At 36.6% G+C, this 26533-nt stretch overlaps 2 protein-coding genes across 2 annotated transcripts; both read right to left on the bottom strand.

Annotated features, from left to right (window-relative positions):
* Positions 1-12200: 12200 nt before the first annotated feature.
* On the bottom strand, positions 12201-14000 carry LOC110714945 (keratin, type I cytoskeletal 9-like). The gene has a single exon (XM_021893501.1). It carries the CDS (start codon positions 13724-13726, stop codon positions 12806-12808), a length of 921 nt encoding a protein of 306 aa, XP_021749193.1. The 5' UTR covers positions 13727-14000; the 3' UTR covers positions 12201-12805.
* A 4780-nt stretch (positions 14001-18780) lies between these two features.
* LOC110715499 (40S ribosomal protein S29) lies at positions 18781-20635 on the bottom strand. The gene is made up of 3 exons (XM_021894084.1): positions 20469-20635; positions 20275-20374; positions 18781-19022 (listed from the first exon to the last, which is right to left on the bottom strand). Exons 1-3 carry the CDS (start codon positions 20528-20530, stop codon positions 19014-19016), a joined length of 171 nt encoding a protein of 56 aa, XP_021749776.1. The 5' UTR covers positions 20531-20635; the 3' UTR covers positions 18781-19013.
* Positions 20636-26533: the final 5898 nt, after the last annotated feature.

Below are 26533 nucleotides of genomic sequence, written 5' to 3'. Positions count from 1 at the left end.
ATACCTTATCAATATAAGTACTTTGGCTCAATCCAATCATCCTCTTAGATTTATCCTTGTAGATCTTGATGCCCAATATGTACTGTGCCTTTCCCAAGTCCTTCATTGAGAAACACTTTCTAAGCCAAGTCTTTACAAACTCCAACATTGGAATGCTGTTTCCAATGAGCAATATGTCATTGACATATAGGATAAGGAATGCGATGTCACTCCCACTGAACTTCTTGTAAACACAAGACTCCTCCGGATTCTTGATAAAACCAAACTTGCTAATGGCTTCATCGAATCCCAAATTCCAACTTCTGCTTGCCTGCTTTAATCTATAAATGGACTTCTTAAGCTTGCATACCTTCCCAGCATTATTGTGATCAACAAACCTTCCGGCTGTGTCATGTACACAGTTTCTTCCAAAATCCCATTAAGGAAGGCGGTTTTGACGTCCATTTGCCATATCTCATAATCATAATATGCGGCAATTGCTAGGATAATCCGGACGGATTTAAACATGGCGACTGGCGAAAAGGTTTCATCATAATCAACGCTGTGAATTTTCCTGTAACCTTTTGCTACCAGTCTAGCTTTGTAAACATACACAACTCCATCTTTGTCGGTTTTCAACTTGAAAATCCATTTGCAACCGATGGGTTTATAACCTTCGGGAAAATCAACCAAGTCCCAGACTTGATTTTCAAACATGGAATCCATCTCGAATTTCATGGCTTCTTGCCATTTTTGCAGAGTCGGGGCTCGTCATAGCTTGTTTGTATGTCGCTGGCTCATCTTCATCCATAACTAGGATGTCTTGATTCTCGGCTAAGAAAACATCAAGGTATCTGTCTAGTTGAGATCTTGGCCTTTGCGGCCTACGTAGGGTAACAGATTAAGCATTTGCATTGTCATTTTGACTTTTAACATTGTCGGTTTGACTCTGACCAATTTCAACAGCTGCTTCCAAAGCACTTTGATTTCCAATTTTGTTAGTTTGACTTTGTTGCTCATCTTCTCGAACTTTATCAAGTTCGATTTTCCTCCCACTTGTCATTTTGGAAAGATGCTTCTTTTCCAAAAGACACCATCTCGAGCAACAAATACTTTGTTCTTAGATTGGTTGTAGAAGTAATACCCTTTTGTTTCTTTTGGATACCCACAAAGAAACATTGTTAGATTTTGGTGCAATCTTGTCAGACATGAGTCTTTTGACATATGCTTCGCAACCCCAAATCTTAAGAAAAGAAAACCGTGGAGGTTTCTTCGTCCATAGTTCATATGGAGTCTTTTCGACAGCTTTTGACGGAGCGCGGTTCAGTGTTAGTGCCGCGGTTTGAAGTGCATGTCCCCAAAAAGAGATAGGAAGATCACTAAGACCCATCATTGATCGAACCATGTCTAACAGAGTTCGATTTCTCCTCTCAGACACTCCGTTTCATTGTGGAGTTCCAGGAGGTGTCAATTATGAGAGAATACCATGTTCTTTCAGATGGTCGTCGAATTCGTAGCTCAAATACTCGCCACCTCGATCCGATCGAAGGGCTTTGATTTTCTTGCCAAGCTGATTTTCCACTTCATTTTGAAATTCTTTGAATTTCTCAAAGGACTCAGATTTGTGCGACATAAGGTAGACATAGCCATATCTACTATAGTCGTCCGTGAATGTGATAAAATAGCGATAACCGTTTCTTGCGGTTATGCTCATTGGTTCACATACATCCGTGTGTATAAGACCCAATAAGTCACTAGCCCTTTATCCCAACTTGGAGAATGGTTGTTTTATCATCTTGCCAAGGAGACATCCTTCGCAGTTTTCAAACGGCTCTAAGTCGAATGAATCAAGAATCCCTTCATGAAGAAGTTTCTTGATGCGCTTAATGTTTATGTGGCCAAGACGACAATGCCTCAAGTAGGTTTGATTCGACTCGGTCGTCTTAGCCCTTTTGGTGGTATCATTAACATTATAAATATGTTTGTTTAGTGAAAGCACATATATAAAATGTGAAATATCATAGAACATTTAATCAAGACATGTAAAACAACCATTGTCATTGTCTTGTGATAAAAAACTATCCGGCGTCCAACGCCAAAGATCATAATATGTTCAATGATAAAGCTTAATAAAACAAAATAAATACTATTACATCTCAAAAGACAAATATTGTGCCTACAAACACGGCAGAAGGACCATCTTCATCGTCCGATTGTAGTCGCACATTCACTTGTGAAGCCTCTCACTTGGTCACTGAAATAGGAGCATAAAGTGAGTCATACATGGTATCCAATACCTATGAATTGCTTATACACAAGTGTTAATGAAGATACATGAGGTAGATGGAACATTCCTCTTTTCCTCATCTTCTCGGAAGATCTTGCATTCCCTCTTGTAGTGGCCTTGCCCACCACAATAGAAGCATCACATCTTCGCTTTGTTCTTGAATTCCTTCATCCTCACTCTCAATGGCATCTTGGTAGCTCCATAGGAGTCGTCCTTGCGTAGCACTTGCACCACCTCATTCAATGAGTGTGACTTCTTCCCGACTGCCATATGCATCCTAAGTGCATCATAGCTCGAGTGGAGTGAGCCAAGCAATATATGACCCCATCTCATCCTCTAATGGGATTCCAAGAAGCTCCATGTGTTTGAAGAGCCTAGTCATTCTAATCACATGGGGTTGGAGGGGCATACCGGGTCTCAGTTTGGCATTGTAGACCCTAGACCAAACTCGGTACCTTTCCTTGGCAAGGTAACCTTCCTCCGGGGCCTTGATTTTCTTGTTCACAAATGACCTAGTCAAGTTATGAAAATTCAAGTCCCGAGTCTCGGAAGACATATTGACTAGCTCCTTAAGACTATTAAGTAGCATGTCCGGAAGGTATGAGGTGAACTTCCTCTTCCAATCCTCTGGAAGGGAGTTCCTCATCAAATTTGTGACCTTGTAACAATCCAAGGACCAAGTTTCATGAATTTCATCACTCATGAGTCCCTTAGAGAAGAAGCTTGGAATGGGAGTGTCTAATATGTACTCTATGGAACTATTCTATAGAGTTCTTCGGAGTTCCTCTTCCCATTCCTTGAAATTGACCAAGTTCAGGCTAAAAGACAACTTATCGGGAGTTCCGGGCACATGTTGTTGTTGTTAATTGCAGACATTTTTCTACAAACGAAAGAATTTGCAATGAAAAACCATTCATAAAACCAATAAGAGAGAAATTTAGAGCATATATGCAAACTTTCAATCTTATTAAGCGTTTTATCCACACATTTAAAAATTGTCCCTTTTAGGTGAGAATAAAACAATTCCAAGACCCCAAAAATCAAAAAGTGATTAAGCATGCTTTGGCTTGTCTTATCACTTAATATTTTAAGGTAAGCAGTCCAATTGCTAATAGCTCTAAGCTATTCATGGTTCGATAAAACGTCGCATCTAATGCTTTTTTGACGTTTATCTCCATTGCCACGACATCTAAGGACTCCTTACTGATATCGTTGAGTTTAACCAAAACTAACGCGTATACCTAGTATCCCTTATGTCCCTAGGAAAGTAGTTATGTCTTGCTTTGGCATAGCCCATTACTATTCTCATTAGTTCGGTAAGTGTCATTTTGGAATGGCAAATTTTAACTCAATTTTATAGTGACTTAGGGTTTCTATGTTGGTTGATTTAAGTGAACTAAATTAATCATCCAACATTCGAAATCCTAAACATGCATCCAATATTGCAATTATATATATAAGCAAAATATATAAGGCGTAAATAAAGATACATTTGGCAACTAGCATGACCCCTTGAAACTTGAATCTTCGAGGGCCTTCATTGCATCTTCTTGGTTTCATTGCCAAATAATTTTTTTGCAAGTGCCGGAAAAATCCGAGGCCTAGCCTCGTTTTAATTAAAATCTCAAACTTAGCAAAATAAAAATCCCTAGGCTTGCTAGGCACCCAAGCCTAGCTACTATGCGCGGGTGCTGGCCGCACAGCCACAGCAGCACGCAACCGCTTGCGAGCACTAGCAGTGTCGCAGCATGCCTAGCATGCTTGCGTGCCGCTGGTGCTAGCAGCATGCTAGCGCGCATGCATGTGCTAGCCGCATGGGCTATTAGGCAACCTTGCCTTGCGGCTGGGCGATGCCTGGCAGTTGCGCCCCCACGCAACATGCATCACGTGCACACACTCTCTCGCACACACTCGCACATGCCTTGGCTCGGAAGCAACATGTGGGCTGCCGCAATCAGCTCTGCTAGCCGAGCCTAGATGCTCGAAGCATCAGCTTCGATTTTGCGCTTGTTGTGCTTCTGGATTTTATTCCCAATTTTTGTGTGACATAAAAATTAATTCTAAATTGATTTTAGAATTAATATTGAGCAATATTGAAAATAAAACAAGTCCAACTTAAATAAATTCAATTTCAGTGCACAAACCAAAATTAATTCAAGAACCATTCTTTAAATTATTTTTGGCTCAACTTGATGCAACAAAAATTGACGGTTATTCTCACAATTAATTTAACTAACATAAATTAATAATGAGATTTGACAAAATAGTTGAATAAATAGTCAATCATCCAATGAAAAAATTTATCCAACACTTACTTATGCACATTTAAATAGTATAACCTTTCAATATGAAGAACAATAATATTTCAAGCATATGTATGAACATTTCAGATTTTAATCAACTTCCAAAATGATTAAAACCAAAAATTTGTTCATTATGGATTTTAGTAAGTTAAGATCCAACCAAATAAACAATTAAAGATTGAATCTTTAACATTTTAGGGGTTTCAAAAATCATAATCGCCATTAAATTTCACACTCCAAGCAACTAATTTGCAAAATGTGAAATTTCAAGTTTATGTGAAATTAAGAGCTCACCAAATTAAGCACCAATATGACTCCATAAACATGCTTAATAAGGGTTAAAATTGCAGAAGATTAATGGTATAGTCAAACACATAATCCAACAATTGCATGCCATAATTAATCAAGATTTAAAGATTTAAAATTTTTCGTTCCAAACGAAAACCCCCTTGAAAAACCACTTTCTGGGTGGATTTTGGCTTCTGGAAGGTCATTTTTAATCACTTTGTAGGTAAAGAATGATATAGAACGTCGATTCCACCACAAATTCACTATTTTTGAGTCGAAATCGGGGTTCGTAGGCCAAAATTAGCATAAATACGATTTTAATCTAATTAAAACCGAGGTCATAATGTAATTAGGATGCTAAACCAGAAATTTAAATCGATTTAAATCACCTTAATTAATTTTTAGTTGTAAGAATTAAATGCAAGAGGCTCTTATACCGCTATTGAGTTTTGCGGTGTCCAACACCGTGCGGAAACAAAACCCATAAACCGGATCGCATGCATAATAATTACAATATAAACAAAAGCATGCAGATAAACAAAACACGAACACATAAAGAGAAGAGAAAGAAAGAAACTCACCCTAGACGCATGCTTCGCTCACTCAATGAGCTCGGGCTTGAAAGCTTCAAGCTCGCAAGTGCGAAACCTCTGACGGCTCACACCCTCGTTCATCGAACCGGAACCGGCCCCTACCCCGTAGCTTAGACCGGGCTAGACCAAAATTAACTTAGAGTTTACGAACTAAGGTTTTCTCGCTTTTGGAGATCCCTCAGTGTTCACCAACTCAAGTGAAATTCTTAATACCAAATGATTGGTATTTATAGGGAAATGTTCCCAAGATTTCCCATCATCTTTCAATGTGGGATAGTTGGTAAAATGCCAAAAGAATGATTTAATTTAATTCTAAATTAAATTAAATGTCAAACCAAATAATGAATCAACACTTGTCAACATATTTGGGAGGTTAGGTGAGGACCACAAGGCCTCCTTTGTTCCCAAGCATAAACCTCCACCAATCACAATCCCCTTATAACCTTGGGCAACAAGGTTCGGGCAGCAAGGCTTTGCATGCTGGCAGCCACGCGCCTAAGGCCCAGCCAGCAAGCCCAGCTAGCTGGCCTCGCTGCTGCGCCAGCTTTGCAACCTATCGCTAGGCGCCTACCAGCATATGCGAGGCCCAGCCAGCAATGTTAGCTAGGCATGGCATGCGAGCAGCCCGCAAGCGCAGGCCAGCAGCATGCTGGGCCTTGCTTGTGCTTCTGCCGTGTAGTGCTGCTAGCTTATGCTTGCGACATGGCTTAGCAGCCCATGCAATGCATGTTGGCTCGGCCTTGGCCTATGATCATGTTGTAGCAAGGCCTCGTATCTAATACGATATGTGTTGATTTAACTTATTTTGTTTGTCTCGTTGATTCCTAGAATCGACTTGATGTTCGACGCTCGGCTTCGACACTCTAAGCTCGAAATTCGACGTCTTAGTTTGTAAAATCTCTATCGACTCATTTAATCCTTCGGATTAATTCGTCGCTTTTGTTCGGTTATGCGATTGGGTGTGACCCGAAGGGTTCAGTCAAGAGCAAGCTGTAATATTAATTATACATTAATATTACTGATCGGAAGTGGCCTTCAGCTAGGCATTCCGATCACTTGACCTCACTGAATAATTAGCTTTCCTAATTAATTCCGAACCCTCTATCGGAATAATACACTTGTTCGAAGGACACCATTCCTTTCAGTTTGGAGAGTTCAGAGGTTGATTGACAAGAAGTGGAGTGTAAATGATTGTAAATGGTTTTATAGAATTTAAATAGTTGTGTAGTTAGAAGTTTTTTTTTGTTCTACTTTCTGCTTAGGGCCTGTTGGGTCCTTAGTTTCACGGGTATGCCCCGTAGATCTTGTATAGCTTTTTGATCTTAGTATATTGCTTACTTACCAAAAAAAAAATGCTAAGTATTAATATCAAACAATACATACAAGATTGATCATAACAGCCAAACAAGGCCCAATAAAAAAATTCAAGCGGACAAACAAAAGGTCGAAACCTAGGTATATATCTGACGCCAGAGTTCAAAGGATTTTAAAATGAAGATGAGCGCCAAAAGGAAGGGAGTGGGCGATAACCGCCATTCAAGATAAGAAGGATGAACTGCAAAGAAACTGCACCCCACGATGCAATAACTGCCATCAAAAACTTCTATAATAGCATAACGGAGCACCAGAAACAAAGGACATCAAATTAAACAGTCAAGGTTGCATTTTACTTTCGCTTTAGCTTTCTTTAATTAGTTCTTAGCTCTTAACATTCTAAGTGAAGAAGCTACTTGTATTTGGGATAGCATATGTTTAGGGTAAAAGTTCCCTCCCAACTAGACCAATGAGAGTCGTCGTCAAACCAGCTCATCCAGTCTAACCAATCAGAGCTGGACACATGGCAGTCGGATCAATCCAATCCGAATGGGCCATAAACCCGTCCTACCCTTGCTACTCGAGGAGGTAAAAACAGCATTACAATGAGGTTAAAACCCTATTTTACGTGCATTTCCGTACACTCTCATCATTAATGATGGTTAACACTCGTTGAAAAGCGATTAGTGTTCCCTAAGTGCAATTATACCATCTCATTTACTGCTTTGACTTTTCATCTTCCGGTACTAATTTGACCGTTGGAGGCGAAACTCTGTCAAACCGGGGCTTTGTTGTTTTGTAGGTGTATGGATCGGGCAGGCCATACGTGGTATTGTAACTTTCTCGAGAGACATCCAAAAAACCCGAAACAACATTATTATGCTATAACACTTAGCTTGGGAGAAGTTACATTTCTAATTGGGATTAATCATGGTGGTTTTTCTCGCTCAACTCCTTGAATTTAATTTAATTGTCATCTTGTTTATTAGTCTAAACTTCCTACTTGTATTTGTATTCTAATTTGAAAATCAATTAATCTTGTCTTAAATTTATGCTTCACAATTTTATTGCCCTTTGTTTGGGAGAAAACTGGAACAAGCTAAGATAGTTCCAGGCCAAGATAATAAATGTAAAGGTAGCATATACTTCGTAATTTCTAACCCTAAATTGCGGGATCGATTCTAGCAAGCAATATTCTTCAAACTTTTCAGCTAGTATCTACGTATTGCAATTATCGTACTATACCAAAGCTATATGCATTTCTTCATTCCCGAGAAATTCAGCACATTGGATGAACTTCCAATATTGCACCTAGTTATCTGTGTTTGTTTTTTAATATTAACTAGAACATATATGTGGTAATGCAGAGGATATATTTCATGTATGAAAATTATAATTAGATACTTACTCCATTTTTTAATAAGTGCTCCATTGTTCTTAATCTTTGACCAATAATATCTTTTTTTATCAATCAGTAAAAATCATAACAATTGAAGATTGTTAATTTATTAATTGAGACGATTCCAACAAGTACCCACAAGACTATATTTTTTCTTATCAATAAATCACAAACATTAGTCAAAATAGGTCAAGTTAATAGTGCAAAAAGTGTTAATGGAGCACTTAGTAAAAAACGAAGGGAGTATTTTGGTTCCTCAAAAATAACATGAAAGTTAAGAAAAAAAAATGAGGAAAATTAAGTGGAATTAGAGCTGGCAAAAATTGACACGACACGAACCGAACACGAAAAAAACGGGTTAGTGTTGAGATTCTCAACACATTTAATTAAACGGGTCAACACGACACGGCACGTTTAATTAAATAGGTTGGGTTAGTGTTGAGATTCTCAACACGAAATTAACACGACCCAACCCACCTAACATAAAAATCCAATAATTTATGGAATTAATGATTCATATATTGAATTATACCAATATTTTTCAATTCAACATGACAACATGACACGAACCGAACACGAAAAAAGCAGGTTAGTGTTAAGGGTTTTCGACACGTTTAATTAATGGGTCAACACGACACGACACGTTTATTAAATGGGTGGGGTTAGTGTTGACCTTCCCCAACCCGTTTAATTTCCGACACGAAAACAAACACGACACGACACGACACGATTTCCAAGTCTAAGTGGAATAGGTAGTTATAGGGTTTTTTTTTATATATATATATAAATTTAGTGGAACAGGAAAAAAATAATAAGTTGTGTAGAATTTGAGGATCAAGGGTTTAATTTGGAGGGATGTGGTTAAACATTGAAAAAAAAAATTCTGCAATTATATTATACTTCCTTTGTTTTCTTTTAAATGCAACACACCTTTTTGACACGCTTTTTTAGAAGGTGATTCGAATAGGTAAACGAGCTAATTTATCAAAATAATTTTAACACCACGATTAGAGAAGGGTTAGCTAATATGTGTATAAATTATTTTGATTAATTTGTATTTTTACCTACTCTAATTGACAGATGAGGGAATATTTTCCTCGTCATTCTCATTGTCAATCACCAAATATATACAAGTATAGACTTAATGCTAGGCTATAAACTAGGTAACAAATTACACTAAACACGCCTAACTGTAGCTACAAAACAGGAAGATAATTATGAGTAATTATCTTCTTTGATTACCAATATATACAATATATTTAACACATCCCCGCAGTCGAAGCGTTTCGGACGCTGAGACTAGCTCGAAAATCTTCAAATAAAATTTGCGGAAGACCTTTGGTAAAATTATCCGCTATTTAATATCGTGATGGCACATGAAGAACTCGGACTTCCCCGTGTGCAACCTTCTCACGGACAAAATGGATATCCATTTCAATATGTTTTGTACATTGGTGTTGTACTGGATTCCCTGATAAGTAAATAGCATTCACATTGTCACAATATACAAGAGTGGCCTTTTTAACCAGACAATGCAACTCCAATAATACCAACATGACTCGGAAACCACATTTGCCACACCACAATACTATCACCCAAAAATACACAGTAACCAGAAGTAGACCGTCTCGTGTCAGGGCACCCACCCCAATCTGCATCAGTGTATGAGACTAGAGTAGAAGAAGAAGATGAATATAAATGAAGGCCGAAATCCAACGTATCCTGAATATATCGAATAATCCGTTTCAGAGGTGACATGTGATCAACCCTCGGATCATGCATATGGAGACATACTTGTTGCACGGCATAAGAGATATCAGGTTGTGTAAAGGTGAGATACTGTAGAGCCCCTGCAAGACTTCGATATAAAGTGGGATCATCAAAGGGAGTACCAGATGTAGCACTGACCTTTGATTTCGTATCAACAGGAGTTGTCGACGGCTTACACGAAGACATCCCTGCACGCTCTATTATTTGTTCGGCATACTTGCGCTGTGAAAGAAACATACCACCCCTATGTCGAGTCACCGCAATACCAAGGAAATAATTAAGAGGACCAAGATCCTTCATAACAAACTCAGAGCTAAGAAGATCTATTATAGAACACTGCAAAACATCAGAAGAAGTAGTAAGAATTATACCATCAACATATAACAAAATGTAAGCCATATCCGACCCCTTGCTGTAAATGAACAAAGAATTATCACTTTTGCTATTAGTGAACCTAATAGACAAAACATAATAAGCAAAACGCTTGTACCAAGCCCGAGGTGCTTGCTTAAGACCATACAATGACTTACGTAAGAGACAAACATAATCTGGATGAACACGGTCTTCGTAACCGAGTGGTTGATGCCTATAAACTATTTCCTGAAGTTCACCATGAAGAAAAGCATTTTTGACATCAAATTGATGAATAGGCCATGCTTTTGATAGAGCAAGACTAAGAACAGTTCGGATTGTAGCTGGTTTAACAACCGGACTAAATGTCTCCCCGCAATCAATGCCAACCTATTGTGTTTTTCCATCACCTGCAAGACGGGCTTTAACAACCGGACTAAATGTCTCCCCGCAATCAATGCCAACCTATTGTGTTTTTCCATCACCTACAAGACGGGCTTTATGCCTCTCAAAATCACCATTAGGTTTAACTTTGTGAGTAAAAATTCACATAGACCGAAGGACATTCACATGCGGAGGACGGAGCACCAACTACCACGTCTTATTTTTAATAAGAACATTATATTCATCATCCATGGCCATTTTCCAGTTTGGGTCACGAAGAGCCGCAACCTGGTTACGAGGCAAGGGTGACCTCTTAACCGCAGTGTGCATGGAGTATTTTATATTTGGCTTAAATATTTCATTACGGCTACGAGTTATGACAGTGGGCTGTTGAGGAATATTTTGAGGAGTGGAAGGAAGAGGTGCGGTCTGTGTTTGTGAAATGGGAAAGGGAAGAAGCGGCATTGGGCCAGAAGGAGAAACCGGCCCAGAAGCCAGACTGGGCTGCTCGCTGATGGGCTCCAGCGTCACAACAGGCTCAGAGATGGGAGAGCGCTGCTGGACAGGTGAATTGGGCCTGCCGTGTTGGGTTGGAGCAGCTGGACTTGAGTTTTGATAATAGTTAAGCACATATGGTGACAAACCATCATCAAGAAAATCATATGTATGTGAAGCCGGGGAATGTAATTTAGAAAAAGGAAACACATTCTCATCAAATACGACATGGTGACAAATAATAAGTTTCCTAGAAGACAAATCATAGCACCTGTAGCCACGATGACTGGAAGGGTACCCTAAAAAGACACACGGAGTAGACCGGGGTTGTAATTTATTAAAAGTTGTGGAAGGGAAAAGAGGGTAACACAAACAACCAAAAACCCGTAGATGAGAGTAGGGCGGAACCTTTTGATAAAGAACTTCAAGAGGAGACTTATTTCCCAATAGCTTACTTGGAGGAATATTAAGAAGATATGTTGCCATTTGAATGGAATGATGCCAAAAAGATGGTGGTAGAGAAGCATGAGCAAGAAGAGTTCTAGAAATATTATTTATAGTCCGAATTTTACATTCCGCTTTCCCATTTTGAGAGGAGGTGTGAGGGAAAGAAAGGCGAAATGACAAGCCATTAGTTTTACAAAAATCCCAAAAAGGACCATTATCAAACTCCCGACCATTATCACATTGCACATTTTTGATAGTACGTTCAAATTGAGTAGATATATGGGCTTTAAACGCTAAGAATATGTCATACACCTTAGATTTCCTAGCCAAAGGAAACGTCCACAAATAATTTGAAAAATCATCTAAAAATAAAATATAATATCATTTCCCTGAAGAACTCAAAACCGGAGAGGACCAAAGGTCATTATGAATAATATCAAATGGCATAAAAGTACATGAAGTAGATGAAATAAACTGCAACTTTATATGTTTCCCAAGTACACAAGACTCAAAAACACAAGAACTAGAATATTTAGTACAATCAATGCTTTTATTTTTTCTAAGCACATCTAATATAGGAGTTGCCGGATGACCCAACCGATCATGCCATAGCTTGGGAGAAATGGCGGCAAAGGTAGATGAGTAAGCTTGATTGTTGAGAAAAGATGAAATGGGATAAAGGTCACCTTGACTATCACATCTCATTATTGGAAGCTCTGTCCGATAATCACAGAAAACCCAAAAGGATCAACTCAACCGACACAGAATTATCAGTAGTAAACTTTCTAACAGAAATGAGATTTTTAATCAATTTGGGAGCATGAAGAACATTTTGAAGGAAAGAGGTTGACTCGGGGAGGACAAATTAGAGTGACCAAAGCCAAGAATCGGAATTTTATGACCATTACCAACAACAATATTATGATTAGGATGATTGCTCAAATTCAAATAAGACGAGAGATTACCAGATGAGGGCGTCATATGAGACGTAGCTCTAGTGTCCATGTACCAAGAGGGGTCGGGCTGTTGAAGAGACATGGTGTGCATCGCGACCTCGATGTCCGTAGGTACAAATGGTGCGGACTAACCAAGAGATGGACTGGACTGCTGCACATAAGCTTGCTGCTGTGGTCTTGGGCCCAAGAGGCCGGGTTGTCGCTGCTACTGGGGTATAGGAGGTCTGACCCATCCTTAATTAGGGAATGGGCAAGCTCTGCCCATACCAAGGCCACATGTACTGCTGTTGTTGCTGCCATTGCGATGAAGGAGCATTAGAGTTCCCTCCGTTCTGTCCTCGGCCACCATTCTTGCCACCACCATTGTTGCGGCTGCCACCAGCAGAACCGACTGATTTCCGGCCATTGTTGTTCTTCTGGCTGCCGGATTTCTGACCACCAAATTGCTTCCCCTTAGAGTGACCCTGCTTATCCGAAATCAAGGAACCATCATCTTGCGAAGTGTGAATCATAGCGGACTCGGTGGCTGCCTCCTTTGCCATACCCGCCTCTTCCAATGTGAGCATGGAACGAGCTTTGTAAAAAGAAGGAAGAGGGTTGCTTTGCCGGATTAACGTACCCACACCACAGTACGCCCTTGTGAGACCCCCAACTAATTGCAAAACCATACGGCTGTCCGAAATCGATGCCCCAACGTTCTTTAATTGATTCGCAAGGGACTTAAGACGTTGACAATAAGCCGAAGCATTCGGGAAATCCTCCATAGAAGTGGTGGAGAATTCTTGTTCCAAAGCAACGGCACGAGAATGTTCGTTATCTTGGAATATATCACGCAATCTATCCCAAGCTTCCATAGTCGTAGAGTCGGGCTCAATAATGGTTTGCAACAAGTCATTAGAGATAGTAGAATAGATCCACGAGATAACCGTGGCATCCAAAGTAGACCATAGTTCCTTCTCCTCATCCATAGAGGGAACCTTCTCCTTGACTTTGGCCAGAGGAATAATATGGTGAAGGACCTTGTGAGATCGTGCGTGAATTTTAAACAACTCTGCCCACGTAGAGTATTGAACATTTTCTATCTCAAGTGTGATAAGAATATGGTTCTTGATATTAGGGACGACAAGAGCCGGATGAAAAGATGATTTAGAATCACCCATGGAGATATGCAGGTGGTAAGAAGAAGAAGACAAAGAGAAAAAGAAGAGCAGTGGGCGGAACAGAGCAACTAGGGCGCAACGGAATTAGAGAAGATTGTACCTTAGGCTAACTGATACCATGACAGATGAGGGAATATTTTCCTCGTCATTCTCATTGTCAATCACCGAATATATACAAGTATAGACTTAATGCTAGGCTATAAACTAGGTAACAAATTACACTAAACACGCCTAACTGTAGCTACAAAACAGGAAGATAATTATGAGTAATTATCTTCTTTGACTACCAATATATACAATATATTTAACACTAATCACCTCCTTAAAAAGCGTGAAAAAGAGGCGTGTTACATTAAAAGAAAATGGAGGAAGTAGTATAGATTTGGGAGATAATGATGAAATAAACTACTTCAAAGTGGTATTGGGATGAAACGACATAGGTCTAGTGGAGGCTTGATCCCTATCTATAGCTCATCTGATCTCTAATTCTCTATAGCCTAACTAATTTTATAATTGGTACCTATAAAAATATCTAAAGGATTTAAACATAGCCGAAATAACTTTAATTTATAATTGTTCAAATTTGTCATACTAGTAAAAAAAGATTATGACTTTGCGTCTTTGCTCCAAATGACAACACTTAGAACCAATACTTGTTCCAATTCAATTTTATATATATATCCACTGTAAAACTTTGTACTCTTATATCATTTAAATCTACTCTTTTTCTTCTCTTGTTGTTTTCTACTAATTAATCAATTAGCAATCTTACTCTCTTATTTTTTTTGTCAACTAATTAATTATCAATGTTTTTTTTTTTCCCTTTTCTAATTAGTGACCATAAGTGATAATAAACTTAAAAGATAGTGTTAAGTCCACTTTAATTTAATATTAAATCATTTCACAAAAATTTGGATTAGTGAAATAATTATAAATAAAATAATTATTTCAAAATTATATTTACATTTTTTATTTAAAATACTTAATAACAAAAAACGTGCAAAAAGTATTTTGCATGTCATTTTCATTTTTTATTGGAGTATGTTTCAGTTTAATGTAAATACAAAATTGCGCATAAACCAATGCATAGGTTAAAATAGGAAAAATTAAAATAGTGCAAAACCATGTCGTATGTATTTGTTTAGGAAAATGGAATAAACTTTATTAAAAAAATTTAATTGAAAACAATATTATGATTCGGTAAAGTCAAAATTTATCTCTTATGATAAACAATTTGAAGACATTATTCATAATTTGAAGGAAGAAGTTATTAAAATAATTTTAATATGCTAAATATAAAATATATTGCAATGATCACATTTAATTGAAATAGATACGAAGTAAAACGAAATATTATCTCTATCACATCCAATCATTGATGATTTCTCATATTTTACAAATTATGCTTTTGTTAAATGCATTATATTAATCAATGATTATTGTCAACCATAAAAATATTTTCGGTTCGATATTCTGTTAAAACTGGGTATGCTTTGTTACAAGAACCAATGCAAACAACACAATTTGTCTCAGACTAACACTTTTTGGAAAATCCTTTAGACCCTTGATATACAACTAAAGTGGAAACTATTCTTAAGGTAGTTGTTAAATAAGGGGTTAGTTGTTAAAAGTGAGCTTTATCATCGAGGGGTTCCTATTCCAAGTTTGTTCTGCAATCTTTGTCCCACAAAAGTTGAGGAATTCGATCATCTTCGAAAATGTGATATTGGTAGGGAAGCTTGGTAGGGTAGAAGCCTTGGCATCCGCTCAAGATTTTATGGAGATCTCTCCCATAAATTGGATCCAAGATTATATCCGACTTTTTATTGGTCATGATGGGATTAAGAGTCCCCATATAAGTATCTTCGTTGGCACTCTTTGAACCCTTTGGTTATGTAGGAATAATAAGGTGTTCAGGCCAAACTCACCATCTACTAAGCCATTACTTTACAGGTTTTGGATATACTCCAGACACATACTATCTTTACTAAAGAAAATACTGCCATTAGCAACCTTTATTCTTCTCCTAAAGATGGTGGTTTGCAACCGCCAGGGTTTCATGCAGCTCAGTTAGGGATACATCAATAAGGGTCTGATCTAGTTCGAATGCAGATTGATGCATGGGTCATGGTTCAAAGAATCTCAGTATGCGGGAATGGATTGGTATCTTGATAATGAAGATCCTACGGATGATCGAATTATTGGTGGTGGCAATTACGGGGTTTGTACTTCAACTTTGCACGATGAAGCATTAGCTTGCTTCTATGGGCTACAATGGGCTTTCCACTCCCACATAAAGTCTGCTATGGTGTTTACAAATTCTTATAATTTGGTTTCACTTCTTCGTGGTGATGGACATGGAAACATCAGGTACATGTGGCTCATCCAGCAAATTCAGCTGCTTAGATTAAAGTTTTTGCATTGCAATGTGCACAAGGCAGATAGAGACGGGTTCAAAGGGCTCACAATATTGCAGGAGAACCGGCAGTACATTTTATTTGCTTTTCTAGTACTAAGTAATTCGTTTTAATCCTTTATCAAAAATAAATAAATAATATTTTCATTTATTTTTATGAATATAGACCCATTTTCTAATATATTTGCAAACTTACTGCTAGTAAGAAATTACGTAATTAATAAATTCAGTTATTGCAATAAAAGTTAGTATCTATCTACTTTGGAACTAATAAAAAACATACATTAGTACTTAGCTTGGTACCAACCACCAATTAATATACTTTTATTCTTTTAATATTACAATGAGACTGCACAATTTTTTTGAGTGGGAAAAAAAGAAAGAAAAAAAATATATACAAAATTGCTAATGAGATTGTAAGCATAAACTAAAAAAACAAGTCCTACAAAAGTAAAGGTGTTTGGTATTTGTAGTGTAAATAGAGATAATTGGTTTTCTAACATGGGTGTGTTGAAAACTTCCTTAAAACACAAGTTGTACAATATTAATAAAACGAAGCAAGAACATATATTTATACCAAATTGAATGATATTTGTGGATGGGTAGTAAAAAGGACTATAAAGTACTCCCTACTTCTATCAGTATTTTATTACTTGCTCCATTTCTTCGATTACAGAGTTTTAAGAGAAATAATAAAAAGTATTATTTTATGATGTAAGTGGGGTTGGTTGAAAAATTAAAAAAAAATCTAAAAATGCAAAAGTAAGTATAAGTAGGGAGGAGAGAGATATGAGAAGAGCATTAGTGGGAAGCAAATTAGTAAAAACTGTTGTTAAAAGTTTCTAAAAAAGAAATTGAGTAAGTAATAAAATACGGTCGCAAAAGAAAAGTGGAACATGTAATAAAATACAGAAGGAGTACAAGGAAGTTTCACCAAGTATCTTCTAGTTTTTAAGAAATTCACCAAGTGTCCTTACTATTTTAAAATTCACCAATTATTGAATTTACTAGCGGTCATTAACACCTTTAGTTATGAACCCTTAACTATCCCATTATCCCATAATTAAATAATGCGAAGAGTCTTGAAAAATTGATCAGCTAAGTTAATTCGGTTTTAAAGGTTCAAAATTGAAATTAAATTTGGCAAAATAAGACTAAATGCCTTAATTTGCATGCAAGGAAATGTCTTGATTCACGTGCTATACTTTTTTAGCAGTGAAAATTATTTGGTTAAAGTTTTGAGGATCATATTAGCCCATCAAGATCAAAGTTAAGGTCAAAATTAGCAAAAAAAACTAGAAATGCCTCGGTTTATGTGCAAGAAAATGCCTCAATTTACTTGCTTCGGATTCGAAGCCGCAATAATTGCTCAACTGAGGGTTTGAAATTCAATTTGAATCTTTATAACAAATTTGAAGTCAAAATAAAAATAAATAAATAAATAAATAAAAATAATAATAAAATAAAAATGACCCAAAATGCCTCGTTTTACATGCAAGCCCCCTCCTAAGATTTTTGCGGCTTGCAAACCAAGTCATTTTCCAGCACACAAACCAAAGCGTTTTTAATTATTTTTATGTCAAATTCAACACCAAAACCTTGACCAAACAATTTTTGCGGCTTGCGGCTTGGAAACAGAAGAATGCAAATCGAGGGATTTCCTTACCTGCAAATTAAGGCATTCAATTCATTTTTCTATTTTTTTGCTAATTTAGATCTTAAATTTGACCCTCGATATCCAATATAACCGCTACAACCTTAACCGAGCAATATCAAAGCTCGCAAACCAAAGCACGAATATCGAAAATCGAGGCATTTCCTTCGCACAAATGAGGCATTTCAATTCTTTTTTTTAGCTAATTTAGACCTTAAATTTGACCCTTGACATCTTATCCTAAGATTAGGCACATGTCATGTTATCATTAAAATTTTTCCTTTCAAAGCTATAAATAATGTCATCATGTTACAATTTTATTTTATTAAAATTCTGATTAGCTATATTATTATTAGTATAAATTTCCGTAAACCTTAACCAAGCAATATCAAGGCTCACCAACCAAAGTAGAAAAACCGAGGTATTTTCCATTATATAATTAAGGGTTAATAGGTTAACTAAGGGATAATAACTAACGAAGATAACTACCACCATTCATTAAGGACATTTGGTTAATTGTTTAAACACTCGAGGTTATATTGTGAATATTAAAAACAGCAAAGACATTTGATAATTTTTTTAAAAACTATTTGATGAAAAAACCCTAAACTAAAGAACTAGAACGAGTAGCTTCCAATCAAATAAAGTTGCAAAAGGTTGTTAATTGAATAAAATTGTTTATAAACTCATATCATGAAGTTAAGGGCTTTTATTTTTTATGTTTTCAGCTTTCTGTTTTTTTAAAACAAAAAACCAAAATTACACAAAAAAAAAAAAAAGAAAAAAAAAAGGTGTTTTAATTTTTCTATTATCAATTTTCAAAAATGATTTTAACAAATTTAACTAATTGTTGATTCATTATATGACATATATCATATGATTTTGAAAAACAAAATACCAAAAAACAAAAAACCATAACAATACCAAACGATCCCTAAACTATGCTGAAATTTGATGGCAAAAGATAGAGCAGACACCTTAAACTTTCCAAGCACAAGATTAAAATAAAGCAACCAATACATTTACTAAAGAAGCATAATAAATGCCAAGTTCTCAAGAATCTAAACCAACTACATTCGATAACAAAATTTAAAGACACATAATGATTTCGTAAGTCTACAGTTTTCAAGTCAAAATTTTAAAATTTCATCAATAGCTTAGTATATAAGATCTCCGGAACAGCTTCTGCCATGAATCCATAACACAACTTCAGCTGTTTAACGGTACTGTAAATGCAAAGAGGAAAACTAGATCAGGCAATGTCATGAATGGTAAATGTAAGTACAAACAAAGCTCAAAACCATATAGCAATCCATCAATATGGCTAAATAACAGTCCAATTCTACTAAACAGAGCAGTTGATAAAATAACTATGATGTATTTAGCTAATTTAGACGCCTTTATCCATCTTTCTTCAAGAGAATTAAAATTAGATGCCAAAGAAAACTCCACACTCTGCCCCATTGGGGAAGCAGAAGTTATGAAACGACAACAAAGGAAGAGAGGAAAGTTGTATTGGAAATTCAGGCACAACACAAACCAACTACGGAGTAATTCATAATCCTTCCGCGTAGGAGCAAACACAAGTTATAATTAAGTTTTGAATAGGGCACAAACAGTTCTCATGATTGCAAATAACCACTAAGACTGAGCACATAGGATCAAACGAATAATAATACTCACAATTTGCAATCAGGTAATACGGAGTAGATAGATTATCAGTATATCATAATGCAAAGCACACCCAACCTTTCATTAAAAAAAAACTTTTAAAATCATAGCTTGTACAAATCTCAAATCAACTCGCAAACACACAATCCAATCTTCAGCGTCAACATTGATTTTATAATCAAAACCCATTCTCTATCAAAAGATTCATATTTATTGGGCGAAAATTACTTCTACTGACACATACTTTCAATTATAAACCTTTTTCAACCGCTGAAGAATTTCAATTGCATATTTTTAATAACATCACCTTTCCTTTCGGATACAAAATTCATAACCCTCATCACAATCACCGAATAAGGAAGCTAAATATCACTAGCCCAGAACATACATTAAGCTAAAGAGCCAAGAACACAACCATTACCAAAGGTCCAAAGTATTACATACCCACATCACAGAATAATCACAGTCAAAAAAAATTCAGCCTAAGAACAGCTTCCCATCGATTTCAGTATTCGCATTTCTAAAAGATCAATTAGTTCAAAGCAAAATCGTCTGAAAACTAGTACCACCAACAGCAAAATCATTTCAAATTCAATATTTTCATCATGTAACATCCCAAATAAAAAATAACTCGTTTCACCTCTTTATTAACAAATTTATGAAACCAATTTGTTACAAAAAAAAATAAAAAAAAGAAAAAAAAAGCCATCATTCAAACAAAATCAATCGTAAAATCCACAAAACAGTAAATTCAAATCCAAAAACTACGACAAATAAAACAGAGAATAAGATGAGAAAAGAAAGAACCTTGATGAAACCGATTTCCTTAGCGTTGCTACGGAAGCACTGTCTGCAGCACATCAGTCCATACTTGCGAATAATTGCATGAGGATTGCCGCAAACTCGGCTGTTTCAAAATTACAACAAAAAAACAATTAAAAAAAATAAAAATGAAATTAAAATAATCTGGAAAAATGGTAAGAGGAGAGAGAAAAGAATACCAAGCACGAGATCCAGGACCATAGTTCTTAGGGTGAGCGTTCCAGATGTTAGAGTGTCCCATTTTTGGTTGGTTCGTCTGAGAAACCTTTCAGAGGACAGAGAATACGGCGCTGCTGTTCTTCCGGAAAACCCTAGTGATTTCTTCAAGAGGTCAGGATGAATGATTATAAGGGTTTTATTAGTAGGTTTTCACCTAATGCCTGTTATATGAAACGCACCGTTTTTGTTTTTCATTTTTAACTAGTTTTTTTTTTTTTTTTTTTTTTTTTTTTTTTTTTAAGGAAAAATCCAAGCTTTATAAAAAAATTAAAAAAATTAATCAGCACGTTTTAGTTTTAGATAAGGCTGGTCACATCATGTGGCCGCTTATAAAAGAATAAAGTAACCTATAGACCAAATAACCCTGCAACATTAACGAAAAACCCCATGATGGTTGACCACACATAAAATTTGTGAAAATCAGCAAGTATCTATTAAAATCGATCTTTTTATTAAGTCTAAAAAAAACCTTTTTATATAAAAAAAAAAAGGTAAAATTTAAAAATATCTCTATTTACAGGCATGTTTGGCGGTATCTTTTAGCAACCGATTAAAAAATGAGTGTTTGGCAATTTAGACGTTGGAGTAGTGTTTAGCAATCAACAAAAAGTTACATCCAATAAAATATCAATCAATTACTTAAATTACGTTCAAAATTAAAGAAATTGCTATTTAATTTTTGTTCATGAATACAATCAATCAATTAATGTATTAATATTATACTTCAATCAATTTTCCTTCCAAAAAAAAACAACAATCAATTAAATAAGGGTCTGGCTTGTTTGTGATCATTTTTTGAAACCAAAAACAGGAAACTAGATAAAAAGTTGTTTTCAACCTTTTGTTTTCAGTTTTCAAAATTATCATGATTTTAATAAGTTTGACCAATTTTTTTTATTCAGGGGTCGTTTGGCTCACGGTAATAATCAAAGGGAATGGGATTCCATGGGAATCATTCCCTTTGTTGTTGTTTTTTTTTTTGCATTTTTATCATTCCCTTTCCCCTTTGATTACCCAAAAAGCTTCTACTCCCATTCCCCACCCCCCTAGCCTTTCCCATTCCCTTTCCCCAACCACCACCGTACCCACATCAGCCACCCTTACCTAGGCCACTTCTCGCTGGAACTTCACTGCCCCTCACCGGAATCTCGCCGCCATCCCCCGACCCTCGCCGCCCCTTACCGGAACCTCGCCGCCCCTTCTCTCACCGGAAAATCATTCCGTTACCCACGCATAACCCTCCCCTCCACTTAGATTCATCGGCCGCCTCTCCCCCACCCCTCGCCGCATCACGGCCAGCCTCGTCATCACTCGCCACCTCTCCCCGCACCCCTCGCCGCAAAGTATAAGATGACAAACAAGAAATCAACGAATTCTGCATGGACGCCATTGATGCAATCTAAATTGGAAAATATTGGTGGATCTGAATTTAGTATGTGGACAATGGAGTATGTACCTGCTTATAAGCTTCAGATTGATGCTGATAGACTCACTAATTTGAAGTTTGAAGGATGGAAAAGGACTATGGGAAATTGTTGGGAAGTTTTCTTAACCCATTCACAAATGGTAAGGGATGAGCTGTGCAGGGGTGGGGGAGGGCGGCGAATGGCGGGGGAGGTGCGGTGAGTGGTTTGGTGGATGGATGGTGGCTGGAAAAGGTGGAATTAGGTGGTGGTGTGGTGGTGGGATTTGTTTTCCTTTGTTATTAAACAAACAACATAGCAAATTTCAAGGGTTTCATTCCATTCTCCTCCATACCTTTTCCCCATTCCATTCCGATTCCACTTTGCGAACCAAACGGCCCCTCATTATAGACATATATCATATGGTTTGTAAAAAACCAAAAATCAGAAAACTACAACGATACCGAACGAACCATAATGTATTCTTAATACAATAAAAATCATCTCCAATCAAATTCGGGGGCTAATAAAAGATAAAAGGGAAAAAATGTCAATTCTTCCTATCCATAAATTATAAGCTTATACTCCATATTATGGTTACCCAATATGTTAATATGTAATATATATTTTGGAAAATTTGTCAGAAAAAACCTTTTAAGACAATCTTTTTATTCAGAAAAACCTTTTAAAAATTTCTTGGCATTTTAAAACCTGATTGTGAAAAAAATTTATTGAAGACAACCAACGATCACTTTTCGGCATTGACTTCTCTCTTTCCGACATTGGCCCCCCATGTGACATGCACATGGTCATTTTTTTACTAATCCCACCCCCTTTTTCTTCTTATTTCCCTCTAGTTTTCTTAAGTCACTCAGCTCGCTATTGTTTAACCTTGGTTAATTACAATTAAATTAAATTATAAATAAAAAAAACCCCATCGCCTCATGATCTCACCTCTCACATCATTCCTCCTACGGAAGCGATTTGATCGTGTCCTTGTCATTGATTTATCTTTGGGTATAAATATACAATTACAAGAGATAATCTTGGCTACTGACTAGCTACAAATTAGGCTATAAAATATACACTAACCAAATTAGTTATATACAAAGTCAAACCAGAATATATTGCCATATATTTTAACACTCAATTAGTTAAATAATTTTCCAATTGGTCTTCAATTAGACTCATTTGTTCAATTACTGCTCATCTTATATGTTCAATTATTCGCTTTTTTAAAAATAAGGTTAGTTAATGTTGACCCTCTTGGTATTTTGATGATTGACAAACAAACAAGATTTGACTAATGGTGTTTGATAGTCTTTGATAGAGTGAAAAGATTTAGGCAATAACAATATCTACCCTGTTCCGGAGTAGGAGCAACTAAATTGGAAGTTCAATATTCGTATGCAAGCTTTCAAGATGAAGAAGACAAATTCCAATCCTTAGTATTCACTGTAAGCACTAGAGTTTTTATGTGCAGAAAGGAACTCAACTTAAAGTTTTAATCAGAAAATATTTTTAACGTAAGACTTTAAATCAGTTTTTATTCCTTAATTAAAGGATAAAATAAAATCAGTTTTTAAAGAGATATATTTTCTGTAAATAAATAAAAGATAAATAATTGTTTAATTAAAAGATAAGTTTGTTATTTTTAAATTAAATAATTATTTAAAGTTTTATCCTTTTAAATAATAAATATCTCTAATAAATATCTTTAACTGATTATTAGACTAAGTAAAAGTTGTTAACTATTTTTAAGGAAGCCGTTGAATGCTTGAGAGAAAAGTCAGGGAGACCATATTCCTGACTCCCTCAACGTTCACTTTAACTCCCAAAGTTAAGGTGTACGTGAGATCATGAGAGGAGTGGGAACATGGTTGAGGCTTCTCATCTTTCTATATAAAGCATGCAACAGATTCTGATTTGAAGTACAACAAACAACAACGAGAAACATTGAGTTCATTGAGCTTAAGTTTTCTAAGAGCTTTCACGTTCAATATAAAAGAGTGATGAGTTCCTTTCTGTCTTAATCTTCTTTAGTGCATTAGGAAAAGTCTTGTAATTACTTTTGTAATTCGGGATTGGGGTTTGAGAGAATTGTAACTAAGAGACTTGAGTGAGTCTGTTAGAGAGTTGTAAGTGATTCAGAGTCGAATCATATAAGAGAGTTAAGCTGCGGTAGAGGGACCGTAGCTGGGATACTGAACTTGAGTGTAGGCAGAAGTTTCACCTTTGTAAAAGAGTCTTTACATAGTGAAAATATTCGAAAAGCCTATATCATGTGTTCTATCTTTTCTTACATAGTTTAATTCCGCAAAAAGTTCACTTTTCTCTATATACTACAATTCACCTCCCCTCTTGTAGTAGACATCGAACTAACAGTTAAATAATTTTTCAATTGGTCATATCCCCTTAAAATTATTATTCTTATGCTTCTTTTAGTTTTACCCCTGCTATTGTAGTACGAATTATAGGAGTACAATTTAAAGAGCATTCACATTTTGTAAAGTTCCAATTGTAATTGACACAGGGTGATGTTCTGAAATTATATATAGCGAAGGATTTCTGAGGTAGTATTAGAAAGTGGCATATTGAAGTGAAGTGGTTATAATTCATATTGTGCATTTACTGAAAATGACTCTAAACTAAAGGCTTGCTTGATTTTCTGCAATTGCTACTGTTTGATCATATTGAGTTGTTATCCTAGCATCTTGATTTTTGTTAAAAATGCTTAACTTGGGATTATGGGTAGATATTGGCTCTGGCCTAATTGCCATGTTTTTTCCGAATTTTGTCTCCATTAGATGGATACTAACACTCAAACAATGCTCAAGAGGCAGCTGATTTGTGTATGTTATTTAATTTTTCCAACCCCATATAAATCATCTAAATATTACTATTTTTTTAAAACTAATGGAATTGCAGCTGCTGCTTGGGGGAAGAGGGGCAAGCTTATTTCTTGCAGGGAGTACTATACGTATAAGTTTCAAATGCGTGCTGGAAATTTCCTCCTACGGGCTGGGCAGCTATTCTTGCAATATATTGTAGACATGTATGTGAAGATAGAGAATACTCGGCTGGATTTCTTTTGGCAAAATCAGGCACAAATTAGAGTTGAGCTATATCAGGGTTTAGTAGATACACATGAAGGAGGTGAAGCAAATGCATCGAATGTAGGTCAGTATGTTATCCTCCCTACTTTTTTTTGGGGGGGGGGGGGAGGGGGGGATGGCGTTATCTCAATGCTATCGCTCTTGTACAACGTTTTGGGAAACCAGACTTATTCATAACAATGACTTGCAACCTAAATTGGCCAGAAATCAAAGCAGAGCTAGCACACGGGGAAAAACCACAAAACCGACCCGATCTTCTAGCTCGTGTTTTTAGAGCAAAGCTTATAGCACTGAAGAAAAAAATAAAAGAAGAACAAGTGTTTGGTGAGGTGGCTGCATTTATTTATGTAGTTGAGTTCCAAAAACGTGGCTTGCCACACGTTCATATGCTCATTATTATAAAGCATAGAGGAATGGAAGGGAAGTGCAAATACGACTACCCTAAGTCTTTTTCGGATATTACAAGCAGCCATGAAAGCGGCTATCCTGAATATAGACGCCGGGACACTGGTGAGTCTATTGTGATTCGAAGGAAAAGGTTGGACAACCGCTGGGTCATTCCATATAACCCTTATCAATCTGCCTTATTCGACTGCCACTTGAATGTGGAGGTATGTTCAACAATTCAAGTAGTTAAGTACCTTTACAAATATGTTAATAAAGGACATGATTGAGTATCATATAACGTAGCAGCTTCAGCAGGCCCTGTAAATGAGATTGAGCAGTTTCAAGCAGGCCGTTGGGTTCCCCCTTGTGAAGCCGCATGGAGAATCTTTGGGTTTAACCTGTTTGAAATGATCCCTCGGTATTAACATTGCAAATTCACCTGCTTAATCAGCACACTATGCGGTTTTCTCCCACTGAACAACTAGCCTCTATTGTTTCAGATAGGCGCCGAGCCCGTACTTCATTAACTGAGTTCTTCAGAATGAACTATGCTGTCCCAAATATACCAAAATACACATATGCAGAATTTAATGAGCATTATGTGTGGAATCAGGCTACAAAGACATGGGCTAAGAGGGATATTTTGCGAACTGCAATAGGGCGTCTGGCTTTTGTGGCTTCATCCGAAGAGGAGAGATTTTTTCTGAGACTGCTACTAATCAATGTAAGGGGACCAAAATCCTTTGAAGATTTACGAATAGTAAACGACCACCTTTGTGCAACATTTCAGGAAGCAGCCTTGAAACTTGGTCTACTGGCATAAGATGATGTCGCTGGTAAATGTATGGCTGAGGCTGTTACTGCGCAAATGCCAACAGCTTTGCGTAAATTATTCGCTACTATATTGATTTTTGGAATGCCCAGAGATCCCCTAGCCCTCTGGCAGAAGTACTACCTTTATTTGTCCGAAGATTTCAGGCACCAAAATGCAGGAATGGAAAAAAAGTGAAGGCCCTTACTGTGCAAGGGGTAGAGCGTTTCTTAGAAGAAATGGGGAAATCGTTGGAAGAGTTTGGCCTAGGGGTGTTGATAAGAAATACAGACTCCGGCTACGAAAAA

Source organism: Chenopodium quinoa, unplaced genomic scaffold (assembly GCF_001683475.1).
Source record: "Chenopodium quinoa cultivar QQ74 unplaced genomic scaffold, ASM168347v1, whole genome shotgun sequence".
NCBI classification, from domain to species: domain Eukaryota; kingdom Viridiplantae; phylum Streptophyta; class Magnoliopsida; order Caryophyllales; family Amaranthaceae; genus Chenopodium; species Chenopodium quinoa.
This window is presented reverse-complemented; position numbering and strand designations above follow the sequence as displayed.